The 15,057-nt window shown below is 49.6% G+C and overlaps 1 protein-coding gene across 5 annotated transcripts in view; it reads right to left on the bottom strand.

Moving 5' to 3' along the window:
* The window catches only part of FGD2 (FYVE, RhoGEF and PH domain containing 2), a 26,874-nt gene extending 14,920 nt beyond the window's left edge, over positions 1-11,954 (bottom strand). For 3 of the 5 annotated variants that reach the window (XM_017870126.1, XM_017870128.1, XM_017870130.1), the window contains exons 1-10: positions 11,716-11,773; positions 10,284-11,137; positions 8,551-8,782; positions 6,557-6,631; positions 5,771-5,919; positions 2,801-2,957; positions 2,465-2,603; positions 1,862-1,920; positions 1,528-1,674; positions 723-815 (exon numbers count right to left, since the gene is read on the bottom strand). In XM_017870126.1, the coding sequence (XP_017725615.1) occupies positions 723-815; positions 1,528-1,674; positions 1,862-1,920; positions 2,465-2,603; positions 2,801-2,957; positions 5,771-5,919; positions 6,557-6,631; positions 8,551-8,782; positions 10,284-10,414 (1,182 nt within the window). In that variant the 5' untranslated portion in view covers positions 10,415-11,137; positions 11,716-11,773. Of the gene's footprint in view, positions 1-722; positions 816-1,527; positions 1,675-1,861; positions 1,921-2,464; positions 2,604-2,800; positions 2,958-5,770; positions 5,920-6,556; positions 6,632-8,550; positions 8,783-10,283; positions 11,138-11,715 lie in introns of all 5 variants that reach the window. The other 2 variants (XM_017870127.1, XM_017870129.1) reach the window with 2 other exon arrangements.
* Between the last annotated feature and the right edge of the window lie 3,103 nt (positions 11,955-15,057).

Raw genomic sequence — 15,057 nt, 5'->3', positions numbered from 1 at the left:
AAAAAAAAAAAAAAAAAAAAAAAAATCCAGAAGATTCTAACAGCCTCTGCATCATGGGTCTGTTAGGAGGATCTGGTGGTTCCCCCATGGGGACACCCAGTCAATGGGCTCCATGACGGACTACTGGCCCTGCTCATTTGCCATAATCTCTGGATGAAGTAGATGGGGACACACATAAGCCAGCCGCTGAGCTGACACTGGAGACCTTTCCTACTCAAAACGTGGTCTGCGCTCCCACAGTATCAGCGTACACTGCCCAGGACACATCTCATTTCATTTAATTCCCACAATCCTGCAGGTGGAGTCAGTTGTCAATCCATCTTAACTGGGAGCTGGTTGGAAATGCAGGATCTCAGGCCCCCCACCACCTAGACCTCCTGACTCAGAACCTGCATTTTCACAAGATGCCCAGAGCATTCTCACACACATGAAAGTTGTCAAAGCAGTGGTATAAACAGTAGGGAAAGCAGAGAAAGGCCCAGCTGGCTCATGCACTGCCCCAAAGGGAGGGCCAGGCATGTGGGAAGCTGGGAAGGACGGAGCAGGAGGGCTAGGAGCCCAGAGGGGAGAGCTCTAGCCCCACACTCTTCCATCTCCACATTTGCCCAGGCCCTGCAGGGGTTTGGTTCTCTGATTGAGAACCTGGTTGGGCCCTCCTGTTACTCCCTGTACTTAGTCTCACCCTTGAGGTGGAGCCCAGTGGTGTTCAGGGGGCCTCTTACCTTCATCCCGGCCACATCGATGCGGGTCCTCACCTGGAACTGGGCACCCACCTGGATCACCCTGGGCACGCAGTAGAGCAGCATGTTGTTGAACTGCAGGAGACACAGGTGTGAGTGGCCCGTGGCAGGGCAGGGAGGCCGGCTAGGTGGGGCTTCTCCGAGGGTGGGCTGAGCACCACTGGACCTCCCTCCCCTTTGACCACACTCTGGCCAGCTCGCAGGACGTCACAGGTGATGATGTGGGTGATGAGGAAGGGGCTGTCAAGCTCCCGATTCCCCTAGGATGGTTACTGAAGGGTCACCCTACAAGGGACCATAGCAGACCTTCAGAAAGCTACAAGGCCTTTCTCAACAGGGGCTCAGGATGGTAGGGGTTTACAAGAGGTTTTAGCTCCATCTCCCAGACCTCCAGGCAGGACCGCCTTTCCAGATCTCAGGAGATCCCCCAGCTTCTTCCATGCAAATCCAGGGCAATTCTTCCTAGTAGCTAACCTTACTCCCTCCTGCTGTGTACTCTCTAGAGCACAGATTAATACCACAGGCTTTGGAGCCAGACCAGGTTCAAACTCTGACTCTGTTGCTTCCTAGGACATGTCTGGGAAACCTGTAGGTTGGAAATCTCTGAGGCTTGGAGGCAGCAGGTGACCTGTCCAAAGTCATCTGGGTGCCAAAGCAAAAAAGGATAGAGAAGCAGTCTCTTCCCTGTCCCCCTGCAGTGCCAGGTAGAGGCCAGGTAGCATGACTCAGGCCAGAGTGGCTCCACTTCTCTCCCTGGTGTGGAGAGGAGCTCCCAGCACCCTCCTACCAAGAAAAGATAGCGCTCCATGGGGTCGTTGCGGCGGAAGGAGATCTTGAAGACCGGGCCCTCACGGAGCAGGGTGTTAGAAGGGTCTACTATGTCGTCCTCGAGGCCCAGGCGCTGGTACACCTCCCACAGGTCCTGCAGCCGCTCCTGGGGGGTTGGGGTGCATCCTCAGTCAAGTCTGGGCAGGGCTCACCTGCTTCTGGAAGGCTTGCCTTGTGGGGACGGGGATTGGGGTGTGAGAGCAAGGGCAGCAGTGGGATAGGTGTCATGGGTGGGACCAGGCTGAGACTTGCAGGGAGGGGGACAGGGCTCCAGGGGAGGGCGGGCTGCTCACCATCTCAGTGATGGCTGCATTGGAGTGCTGGGCAGCTGAGAAGATCATGTCCAGGGCTTCTGAAAGGGGCAGGGCCAGAGTTTATTCCCTGAAAATCGGGGCTGGTGGCTGGGGCAGGAGGTCCTTGAAGTTCCACAAAGGGCCCTCAGGACCTGCCATGACAGCCCCCAGGAGCAGCCCTGCCTGTGCAGCCCAGCCATGGGGTGTCTGAATGGTGGCAGCCTCCCAGGGCTGAGAGACTGGAAGCCACTGAACGTTAGTCATTAGGTGTTTGGCTTTGGTGACTCTCACTGCTCCCCAAAACAAGCCAGACCTAGAGGGTATAATGGAAGGAATATGGGCTTTGGCATCATATAGGCATGGGTTCAAATTCCAGTTCTGCTACTTTCTGGCTGTGTGACCTTGAGCAAGTCACTAAACCTCTCTGGGTCTTAGTGTCCTCATCTGTGAAAAATGGCTAATGCTATGGATAATGTGTATGAAGTGCCAGCACTTGATGTTGATGACTGATGGTTGTCATAACTATTTTAGCAGGAGCTCAATAAGTATATGGGAATGACTTAGGCCTCCCCAGCCCTCTGGGACCCCTGGGGGTGTCCTCACTCTGAGCATCGGCCTGGTCTGGTGCCTGGGCTGGCAGCTTCTGGATGTACTCCTTGAGCAGCAGCTCGTAGCGTGGAATTCTCTGCACTGGTTCCAGCATGTGGTGCTGCAGGGTCAGGCTGCCCGAAGCCTCGCTGCTCTTGGGGAGGGATGCGGGGAACAACAGGGAGAGGGTGAGAGAAGGGAGGTGGGTCAGGCTGTCCCTGAGGGCCAGACAAGTGGGCAGGGGCCTGTGGAAGCAGCTGAGCCTGGGAGATGCCCTAAATCACTCAAGGCAACCTGAGCCACTGCATGCTGGGAGTGGCAATGCTGACTCCAGCCCTCCTGCAGCCTCACCTGGATGCGAGTGAGAACCTCCTGGAAGAGTGGAGACTTCTCGGTCCAGGTGGCCAGCAGCTCAGCTGCTCGCTCAAAGTTCTTGACATACTCACTGTACATCTTCAGGAAGGGGGCCAGCTTCTGTATCACGTCGCCGATGCGGGGGTTGGCTGTCCTGCAGGAGGGGCACAGGGATTGCCCTCAGCCTAGAGACCTCCTCTCGACTCTAGGTAGGGCCAGGCAAGGCCAGGTTCCCTGAATCCCCCAAAGCAAGCTTTTCATGGCAATTCTGGGTGTGGGCGGGGCACAGGGGTGTCATCCTCACAAGCATGTGCCCCTCTACTCCTTAGACTATACGCCTCCTGAGGCCAAAGGCTGTTCTGGTCCCAGGTTGGCCTCATCCACAAGGCCCAGCACAGTGTTGAGCCCACAGCAGGTGTTCAGTAATTGCTCAATGCTTCATTATGTAACAATAACAAGGGCCACCTGCCAAGCACTACCCAGAACATGCTGCATGTCTCATTCCATGTAATTCTCAACCCTGCAGGTGGGGACAGCCACTAGCCCATCTTAGAAGTGAGGAAGGGGAGGCTCAGAGGCGCAAGAACTTCTCCAGGATTGGCCGGCCACAGTGGCTTACACCTGTACTCCCAGCACTCTGGGAGGCCTGAGGCAGGCAGATAGCTTAAGCCCAGGAGTTCAAGACCAGCCTGGGCAGCGTGGTGAAATCTCATTCCTTGCCCCGATGCTAAAATATATATATATATATAAAATATATAAAATACATAAAATGTCATAAACATAAAATGTTTTATATAAACATTTATTTTATAAAATAAATATAAAAAAATAAAATATACTGAATATATAAAAATATAAATATATAAATATATATCAAAATATCAAAATACATAAATATATAATACATTAAAAATATATAAAGAATAAAATATAAAAATTTATTATATATAAAATATATTATATATAAAATATTATACATATAAAATACATTAATTATATAAATACATAAATATAATATATATGCATATATGAACATATATATTAACTATGTATATAATATATAAATATGATAATATAAATATGCATATATAAATATATATAAAAAGATATATAATATATTATATATTTATGATATAAATATATAAATTATATCTATATATATTAATATATAAATATGATTTATATGTTATATATAAGTATATATAAAATGCATATAATAAAATATATATAAAAGATATATAATTATATTTATGCAATAAATATATAAAATATCTTATATATAAATATAATATACTGATGTTATTCTATAATATAAATATATAATATGTTAATATTTATACATATTATAGGTATATATATTAAATAAATTATATATAAATATATTTATAATTAAATATATAAATTATATATTTTATATAAATATATTAATATATTTTTATATTAAATATATTGTATGTAATGTATTAAATAAAGTATATATTTATATACTTATATAAAATATATTAGATATACAATATTTATATATACATATTTATATATTAATGTATTGTATATAATGTATATTCTATAATATATATTTTATATATTATACATGTATTATATGTAATACATGTATTATATATATATTATATATATACACACACACACAGAACTTTTCCAGGATCATCCCATGGCAGGACTTGCTAGAGCAGAGCAGCAAGGAGCCATGGTCTGGGAGTGAGGCTTCCTGAGCCTGATCCCGAGATGCACAAATCATGCTAGCTCTGTTCCCGGGCAAGTCACTTAACCTCTTTGTAACCTAATTTTCTCATTGAAAAAAATTGGAATGATGGTAGGAGATCTTATAGGGTTTTTCTTTTCTTTTCTCTTTTCATTTCTCTTTCTTTTGTTTTTTTTTAAGACAGGGTCTCATTCTGTCTCACAGGCTGGAGTGCAGTGACGCGATTTTGGCTCACTGCAACCTCCGTCTCCCGGGTTCAAGTGATTCTCCTGCCTCAGCCTCCCCAGCAGCTAGGATTACAGGCACATGCCAAAGTGCCTGGCTAATTTTTTGTATTTTTAGTAGAGACAAGGTTTCACCATGTTGACCAGACTGGTCTCGAACTCCTGACCTCAAGTGATCCACCCACCTCGGCCACCCAAAGTGCTGGGATTACAGGCGTGAGCCACCACGCCCGGCCTTTTCTTTTCTTTCTTTTTTTTTTTTTTAAGTCAGGGGTCTCTCTTTGTCACCCAGACTGGAGTGCAGTGGGACGATCATGGCTCACTGCAGCCTCGACACTCCGGGCTCTAGCAATCCTCCAACCTCAGCCTCCTGAGCAGCTGGGACTACAGGTGTCTGCTACCATGCCTGGTTAAGTTTTGTATTTTTGGTAGAGATGGGGTTTTACCATGTTGCCCAGACTGGTCTCAAACTCTTGAGCCCAAGTGATCCACCCTCCTTGGCCTCCCAAAGTGTTGGGATTACAGGCGTGAGCCACTAAACCCGGCTATTCTTTTCTTAAAAAAAAAAAAAAAGAGTTTATTATAAATGTTTTAAGCAATCTTTAGTAGCCATCTCTGAAAACAAGAGGGTTTCTTGCACAACCATGATGCCATCATCACACAGCAGGCTGATATGAAGATTGAGTGAGTTAATAGGTGGAAAGCCCAAGGCCAGTCCTGTAGGAAGCCCTCAGTTAGCACTGCCTATTTTCACTGTTCCCAAAGTCACCTGGTCACTTGACTTGGCCAGGTCCTGATCCACCCCTTTCCCCAGGAAGTAGTCTGCACACATACAGCCTCTCAGGGCGCATTCACCCAAGCCCCTCACTGTGCAGACAGACCAAGCCCCGGGGAGGAGACTGTCATGGCCACACAAGAAGGGCCTGGCCCTAGGAGGCTGAACCCAGTGCCCTGGGGGCTCTCCCCACCTCCACCTGGCCAGGGCTGTGATCTGAGACCTCAGGGGCTCCCAGAGGACCTCACCAGTCATCCAGGCGCCTCTGCAGCTCTGGGAGGAAGAACTGAGAATGGAACTGATAGATGGAGGAGATGTTGGAGAAGATGACCCTGACCACGTCCTCGGGGAAGGCCTTGCTCCTGCGGGCCGCCCTCAGCAGCTCCTGGAAAAACACCTGTAGCCGCCACCACTGGTCACTCACTGCAGTGACAGGGAGCCACCCACACACCAGCCTACTGCATGCTTCCACCTTCCTGATCTCCCGGCATCCTCACAGCAACCCCAGGAAGAGAAGGCAGGCGAGGTTGTGTTCTGGCCATTTTACAGATAGGCAAGGCAAAGCCTAGAGATGCAGGGACTTGGCCAAAGACTGGAAGCTGATGAATGCCATAAACAGGCCCAACTTGGGTCTATGGAGGTCTTGGACTTCATCAGAATAGAGCTCCCTGCGACGATGAATAACCCTCTAGCCTTAGGAGTCCTTAAAAACTATGAAAGGTAAGGTCATTGTGAGGTTGTGGGCATTGAGATGACAGATGAGGATATGTGCAGGCCTGCAAGGGTCAGCTGGTGTGTTCTTTGCTATATTCGGGGGCCAGCCTGGGCACCACGGGCAGAATAGGGAGTGCTGTTAACAAGACCTCCTGATTCTACCCCAACCCCAGTCGTTGAGGTTGAAGGGCTAAGGCTTCCTGGAAGCCTTAGCCAGGGGTCCTGACTCAGCTGTGGTGAGCGGGGTGGGAAGGCTGAGAAGCAGTCAGGTGAGGAGACCCAGGGCTGGGGCTCTGGACGGGGGTGTCCTGGCCACTGGCCTGGTCTAGCAGGTGGAGGCGCGCCACATAGGCCTGCTCTGTCTCCAGCAGCTCCTGGACGATCTTCTCTGGCTCCTGCGGATGATTGGAGGGGAGGAAAGAAGAAAAAGGGGAAAGACAGCTTTGGTCTCCTCTGATGGGGACCTCAGTTCAGTCTCCAAAGTTGCTGCAGTGAAGCACACCTCCCGGGATTCATGCCTCCCGCAGTGCATCCGGGCCGGCCCTGGGATGGCTTTCACAGAGCATGCAGCTGAGTAAGGCTGTGCCAGTCCTCAGCCTTAGCCTTAAGAGTCCTGGAAGCTTCCACCTGTGCTGTCTTAGGAGCTGTGAACACTACATCAAGGGGTCTGGCACCTCTGATAGGGAGACCTCATGGACAGGCCACGTGGAGAGGAGAGGCCTGGAGAATACACGGAGAAAGAGCCCAGCCCTGCCAGCATCCCAGCTGAGCCCAGTCTTCTGGCTGTCCCTGCCCAGATGCCAGACTTGTGAGCTGAGCTGTCTTGGGCATTCCAGCCTCAGCCACCCTCTGACTGCAGCTACTTGAGAGACCCTGTTAGGAACTAAACTGTGTCCCCCAACCAAATTCCTGTGTTGAAGCCCTAACCCCCAATGTAAGTGTATTTGGAGATGAGGCCTTGAATGAGGTAACTGAGGTTAAATGGGATGATAAGAGTAGGGAACTAAACTGGTAGGATTAATGTCAGAAGAGGAAGGCACACCAGGGATGACCAAGAAATGGCCATGTAAGGACACACTGAAAAAGTGGCCGTCTTCAAGCCAAGAACAGAGACCTCCCCAGAAATCAAACCTGCTGGCACCTTGAACTTGGCCTTCCAGCCTCCAGAACTGTGAGAAAATAAATGTCTGGTGTTGAAGTCTAGGGTATTTTGTTACGGCAGCCCAAGTAGAATCATACAGACCCCCAAGTGAGGCCAGCAGAAAAACCTCCTGGCAGCATCCCAGGCAACTCACAAAATGTGAGAAATAATAAACAGTTACACTCAGCCCCTACGTTTTTTCTATTTTTTGTTTTGTTTTTTGTTCTTGAGACAGAGTCTTGCTCTGTCACCCAGGCTGAAGTGCAGTGGCATGATCTCAGCTCACTGCAATCTCCACCTCCTGGATTCAAGTGATTCTCCTGTCTCAGCCTCCTGAGTAGCTGGGATTACAGGCGCCCACCACCACGCCCGACTAATTTTTGTATTTTTAGTTGAGACAGGGTTTCCCTGTGTTGGCCAGGCTGGTCTTGAACTACTGACCTCAGGTGATCCACCCACCTCGGCCTTCCAAAGTGCTGGCACTATAGGCATGAGCTACTGTGTCCAGCCAGCTGCTTTTGAGAAGTTTGTTCAGCAGCGATTGAAAACCAGGACACATCACTATAACCACCATCCCCATTTTACAAATGAGGAAACTGGCACAAAGAGACTCAAGTGACTTGCCCAAGGACACACAGTTAGTAAGCAGAAGTGCTGGGATGTGACTCCAGGGAATTTGGGTGCACAGTATTTGCATGTCAACCTTTGAACTCTACAGATGAGAAAACTGCAAGCCACAGAAGAAATCAGACCGGCTTTAGTCTAAGGGCAGGACAATTCACACTCAGACCTCTATTTCTAGGTTGAGATTGTTGTCTCCTCCAGTGGGTAAACTGAGGTCCCACCTGAGAAGAGTAATCAGGTTCACAAGCTGGAGACTGTTCCAAGCTGTGTGGCCTTGAATAAGTTCCTTAAAACTGTCTGTGTTTCAACTTCCTTGTCCAAAAACCTCCTACATGAGGGACTCGTGAAGTGATCCAGCACGGTGCGTAGCAGGCAGTCAGTGAATCAAAGACAATTAAGCATGGGGAAATCTAGCTCCCAGCTGACCTCTGGTCACACAAGATCCCCACCTGGGGAACAACTGGCTCTGGCTAGGGAAGAATGTGGAGGAGAGGTCAGGGAGAACTCCCCACCACAGCACCCCACACCTCTACCCCAGCCCTCAGGCACCTGCATCCCCGATCCTGAGAGGGTCACAGGCTGGCAAGATTTCCTCCAGGCTCCGCTGGACAGCTTGTTCTTCAGGGAGTTCAGGTACCTCCTGCTGACTGTCCTGGGCTCAGACCCCATGGCCTCCCCAACATTCAGCTTCTCCCATGGACCTGGGGACTTGGGAGGCCTGCACTCAGGGTGGTGATGTGTGTCCTCTAGCCTGTGGCCTCTGGGTGCTGCTTCTGGAGTCCTGAGGAGAAGAGACAGACCTGAGGGTTTCCTCCCTGGAGATCAGGGAAAACAGCAGCAAGTCCCTGGTGTGGATGTGGTTGCCTGGTGCAAATCTCCAGTGCAGGGGATCCTGGGTGCCTGGCTTTCTTTGGGAACATGCTAAGTAAGACTTTCACTTCTCTCCCAACACATTCTTGGGGGTAACTCAGTGTTCAAAATGAGTCAGGGTGGACTGTATTTTATTTTCTGGGGAACTACGTACTTCCTTGTTTAAAATGAAACCACAGTGTCCAGGAATCCTTTCTGTATATAGGGGTTTTTAAGCGGTACCCCCTGGATCATCCTCACCTTTGGACCTCACCTCTGTTTTCAGTTTCCAAATCAGTAACCTATATACATCAAGGGAAGGTGGGAGCCACAGAACAATCTAAAGTGAGAGTAGGCCTGCAAAAGCTGGGGCTTTTCAACGGGATCAACACTCTCCGCATGTACAGAAACAGGAAGACCCAGCCCAGCAGCAGATTCTCTGTTCTCCCAGGGATGGACCTTCATAGGGCACCTTTATTGCCCTGTGTACTGGGTTCTGCAAGCCAGTCAAATTCTTTAGGTAACAGAGCCTACCCTTGCTGAATATACCCAGCATTGCCCTCAGTGTGGAAAGGCTCATGATGACAGCACAGGGCAGGCATCCTTATGAGAAAGACAGGCCAGGAAATGGAAGGCCAAACAAATGCGAAATCTCCAAAACTCCACGAGAAAGGTTTTCATTACCCATATTTTGCAGTCAAGGAAACTGAGGTCTCGACAGGATAAGTAACATGCGGCTCGGAAGTGGCAGAGGTGGGATTCAAATCAGGCAAGTGCTTCCTGAGCCTTCACCCTAACCTGCCCCTCCCCATTTGAGTAAAGGAGAAACAGGTCCGCAGAGTCAAAGTGACTTGCCCCAAGTGACACATTTGGGTTTGTGGCAGTGAGAGCATTGGGACCTAGCGGTGTGTGGCTACTCCAAGGCTCTTCCACCCCTCCCTGGCACCCCAGTCCCTGGTTCCTCAGCCTATGGGTCTGCAGCTCATGGGCGTTGCTGGTTCTCAGGCTTTCTGTTCTACATGTGGTTTCGAGTTCTGCATTTCTGTTCTAGTGCCCCTGGCCAGCTTCTGTTTCCTCTTAGACCCCTCAGTTTCAGATCAGCTGAGGTGCTGGAGACCTCATAAGGAAGACCAGGCCAAGGCAGTTGGCATGGGTCCCCTCACTCTGTAAGGAGTGGCTCTCACCCTCTGGGACCTAACTCCCGTCTAAGGGCTGCCTGCTCCTGCAGGAGTGTCGCCTGGGCAGAGCAGAGCATGCTGAGGGGCTCCACCCAAGTGTGCCTAGTCCATGTCAAGCATGTTGAGTGAGGTGGTGCCATCCACCCACACCCAAGGGGGTGGTGGGCCAGGAAGGCGGCTCCCAAGAGCTGTCCTTGGTGCTGAACAGGACGAGCTTGGCAAAAACCCCGGGAAAGGCAGGGGAGAATCACCCACCTCAGGAAGTTGAAGACTTCTAGGTCTACATCTATGCCATCTCCAGCCTGAAGCCTACAGAAAACGTTGCCTGCCATGAGTGGCCTCAATACAGCATCCGGGTCATTCCTAGGACATCTATTGTCTTGCATCTATTGACCTTGCATCATGGTTATTGGATGAGTTCAGCATCCAAATACAGAAACGCTTCTTCATCCTCTACAGTTCCTGTAGGATGCTGTCCTGTGCTGCCCATGTCCCTCCTTCAGGAGTGAGGCCTCCCCACACCATCCCCACCAGCTGCTGGTAGTACTGGGGGCTGACGGGTAATTTATTGGCTGAGTCCCTCTCTGGGAATCACTCTCTGGAAGAGAGAGCTGCCTCACCCAGAGTGTCTTGTCCAGTTCACATGGAGATACAAATACGCAGCCCTCTGCCTCAGTTGGAACAACCAAGAGGCATCCCAGCTCCAGAGCTCCCTGGGACAGGCTGAGGCCTCTGTGGCAGGTGCACTGCAGTTCAGAATCTCCCCCTGCTCAGCCCTGCTTCCCTCACACCCACAGCTGTTGTTCCCAAAGCTCTCCCTGATAAACCACCTGTGGCAAACCTCTGTCTGAATCTATATCCAGGAAACCCTACCTGGGATAGCCCCTAACACAGTCCTGAGCTTAAGAAATGCCTGCAGAATGGATTGATGTCACATATAACACACAACACACACACACACACACACAAACACACATGCTCCCAGGGCTACTAATGACTCCACGCATTTGGCCCAGCCTTTTCCCTCCAAATAGACAGCCCAGCATTGCCCCGGATACTTAACTGAAAGCACTTGGCATCCTCACTTCTCTGTGTCTCCATTTCCTCATCTACAAGATGGGAACAGACATACAATCTACCCCTGTTAGGCTGAATGATTAAATTAAATAAGTAGGGACATGAGCCTAGAGTAGGGAGTGCCCTATCAGTAGGCTGCCCATACATTCTGGTTTGCCTCATATGGTCCCAGCTTTACCTGTAATGCCTCCCCTGCAACCACCACATTTTATTGGCATTTACTTTCAGTTTCAATTGTGTGCTGAGTGACAAATTATATGGTTATCCTAATCATAGGGAGTGAATGCTTGGTGAATAGCTACTTTTTCTGCGAGGTGCTGGCAGGCACTGGGTGAGGTCCTGTGCCCACACACGGGCTTTGATCTGCCTGTGCTTGCTCGTAACCACGCCTGTCTGGACTCTCCCAACACATACTGGCACTCTCACACCTGCCTGGCTCCTGGTGTCCCACCAACACTCTCCCATGCTCCAAGGAATCCGTGACCGAGGAACGTGGGGCTGCCCCAGCAGGAGGAGGGTCCAGGGCAGGGCCCAGGGAGAGAGCTGCCAGAAAGGTTGGAGGGTGGCTGCCAGCCCACCATGGTGACCCTCCCACCCCAGCCGCCCATACCTGCTATTCTCCAACACAGTGACCAGGTTGGACACAGACACCAGCTTCTCCTCACTTGCCTCCTTCATCCTGCCAGTTTCCGGGGTGGATCTCAGCTACCCTTGAAGCAGAGAGAGAGGCCTCCAGCTAGCACATGCAGCCACCTTGGCCTGGGACAAATAGGCTAAATCACCTGTGAATCTGTTCTCATCTTTCTTGAGGCTCAGCAGGTCTGCTCTTGGCTTCAGAGTGAAGAAAGAGGAAGTGGTTCCAGAGCCACCCCTGCAGGGGAAAAGCCAGCGCTCCCGCAGTGGGAGGAGCCTACTCGGGCCCCACCTCTCCTTCATGGGGGCTGACCTTTCACGCCTGTAGACCCCAGTTCCAGAAGCCACCTAAGAGGTGGCAACAGGGCCCAGAGGTAGTTTCTGGAGCCCAGTCTGGGCTGGTGCAGTGGTTCGCACCTGTAATTCCACTGCTTTGGAAGGCCGAAGCAGGAGAATTGCTTGAGCCCAGGAGTTCAAGACCAACCTGGGCAACATAGTGAGACACCGTCTCTAAAAAAAAAAAAAAAGGGCCACCTGGAGCCAGACCCTTGGCTGGTTTCTTGGCCTAGTGGTTCCAGCCAACCACACTTTCTCCCTCGGGGGTCCAGTGGCTTTTACTTGATCTCTTTCTCAGCACCTTTTCTGCATCTGCCCCTGCTCACAGCTGTAAGGAAACAGCGTCTTTTTTATTCTTTAGAGACGGAGTACAGTGGTGGGATCTCGGCTCACTGCAGCTTCTGCCTCCCGGGTTCAAGCTATTCTCCTGCCTCAACCTCCCAAGTAGCTGGGATCACAGGCGCCCACCACCATGTCTGGCTAATTTTTTGTATTTTTAGTAGAGATGGGGTTTCACCATGTTGGTCAGGCTGGTCTTGAACTCCTGACCTCAGGTGATCCTCCTGCCTCAGCCTCCCCAAGTGCTGGGATTATAGACGTGAACCACCGTGCCTGGCCAGGAAACAGCTTCTTTTATTTAAAATAATCACAAACTTGGCAAGGGTGGCAGGGAGTACTGTGATGTTCCCACCTCACCACTGGGGTTCTCTCATTTTAGTTGTTGCTGTCATCACCTCGTTACCCCAAGGGAGGGCAGTTTCCTCCCTGAAACTCAGAGGATAATAATAGCTAACATGCACTCTTTTTTGTGCTTTATGAGTATTTTCTTGTTTAATCCTATAATGACCTCAAGAGGTAGGTACTATTCCTATCCCTGTAGCAGGACGAGCCACAGACAAAACTCCTCAGACACCGGATTAAAGAAGGAAGTGGTTTATTCAGCCGGGAGCGTCAGCAGATTCGCATCTTAAGAGCCGAGTTCCCTGAAAAAGAAATTCTTGGCCTTTTTAAAGGCTTACAACTTTAAGGGGTCCACGTGAAAGGGCCGTGATAAATTGAGCAAGCGTGGGAAACGTGACTGGGGCTACATGCATCAGCTAACAGAACAAAAGTTTTACAATGCTTTTTTCATACAGTGTCTGGAATTTACAGATAACACAAGTAGTTTAGGTCAGGGGTTGATGTTATTATTATTACTTTTTTTTAAACTCCCAGGGCCAGGTGGTGGTGCCAAGGTTGTCTAGCTATTTATCTTACTTTTGCTTTTTTCCAACTTTTTGCTTTCTCTCTCCTCCTGTCTTGTGAACTAGGCAAGGTGGGGGAAGGAGGGCAGCAGGAGTAGCAGTGGTCTCCTTTCTTATTCCCACTTTACATAGGAAGAAACAGAATCAGAGAGGTTAAGTAACTTGCCCAAGGTCACCCAGGAAGAACACAAGAGAAGCTGGATTTCCAAAGCAAAGGTGGGTGTCCTACAGTTCCAGTAAATGTTCATTGGGAGCCTGGATGACCATGTTCTTGCTGCTCCATCCCCAGGCCTCCCTGCTCCTAGGACATTGAGTTGTCTTTGCCTGTACCACCTGGTCTCCTGGCCTTTACAGAACAAATGGCCGCTGCCTCTGTTCCCCTCCTTCAAGCCCCACAGTCCATTCAGGGCCCTCCCACTGGGCTCTGGTCCAGCCAGAGCTCTCCATTGAGCCTGCTCTTTGTCCTGGAGTGCAGGGCCTGAGCCTCGGTGTTCTTGGTACGTGAAGCTCTGGCACAGCTTCGCGCTCCAGCAACTGTGAATCCCTGGGGCCTCACACGCCCAACAGCCACCCTCACCCCGAGCTTTGCCTGAGTGGTTTCTCCCACCAGATGCTGGGCTCCTGCCCCAAACCCTAAGTTCACTAATCGTCTGTTTTTATTTTTTACTTTTTATTATGGAGAATTTAGAACATATGCAAAACTAGACAGAATTGTATAATGCATCCCATGAACCCCTAATCCAGATCATATAAACCGCAACTCACAGCCAGTCCCCTGTCCCTGCTGCAGTCACATCGACTCTGCCTTCTCATGTCATTTTGAAGAAAATCCCAGATGTCAGATGACATTACCCATAAACATGTTAGTGTGTTTCTAAAAGATAAGAACTCTTTTTTTTCTGAGACTGAGTCTTGCTCTGTTGCCAGGCTGGAGTGCAGCGGCGCGATCTTGGCTCACTGCAACCTTCGCCTCCCCGGGGTTCAAGCGATTCTCTTGCCTCAGCCTCCTGAGGACTACAGGCGTGAGCCACCACACCCAGCTAATTTTTGTATTTTTAGTAAAGAAGGAGTTTCACCGTGTTGGCCAGGCTGGTCTCGAACTCCCAACCTCAGGTGATCCACCAGCCTTGGCCTCCCAAAGTAGTGGGATTACAGGTGTGAGCCACCGCGCCCGGCCAAGAACCCTTTAAATAACTAAATATACACACACATAAATGTATATGCATATATACACCTGTATAATAGTAATGTTTTATACAGACATACATGTTTTACATGTTATAGCCATGTGTATATACTTATGAATAATAATATTACCGTTATCATACCCCAAGAAATATTTAGCAGTAATTCCTCAATATAATTAAATATCCAGGAAACATTCCACGTGCCAATTCCTCATAAATGTTGAATTAAAAAAAAAATCAGGCCAGGTGCGGTGGCTCAAGCCTGTAATCCCAGCACTTTGGGAGGCCAAGACGGGCGGATCATGAGGTCAGGAGATCGAGACCATCCTGGCTAACACGGTGAAACCCGGTCTCTGCTAAAAACTACAAAAAACTAGCTGGGCGAGGTGGCGGCGCCTGTAGTCCCAGCTACTGGGGAGGCTGAGGCAAGAGAATGGCGTGAACCCGGGAGGCGGAGCTTGCAGTGAGCTGAGATCCAGCTACAGCACTCCAGCCTGGGCGACAGAGCGAGACTCCATCTCAAAAAAAAAAAAAAAAAACAAAAAGCCAGAA

This window comes from Rhinopithecus bieti, unplaced genomic scaffold, assembly GCF_001698545.2.
Source record: "Rhinopithecus bieti isolate Rb0 unplaced genomic scaffold, ASM169854v2 scaffold_4553, whole genome shotgun sequence".
Lineage (NCBI taxonomy): Eukaryota > Metazoa > Chordata > Mammalia > Primates > Cercopithecidae > Rhinopithecus > Rhinopithecus bieti.
Note: the sequence above shows the minus strand (reverse complement) of the source record. Positions and strands in the feature narration are given on the sequence as shown.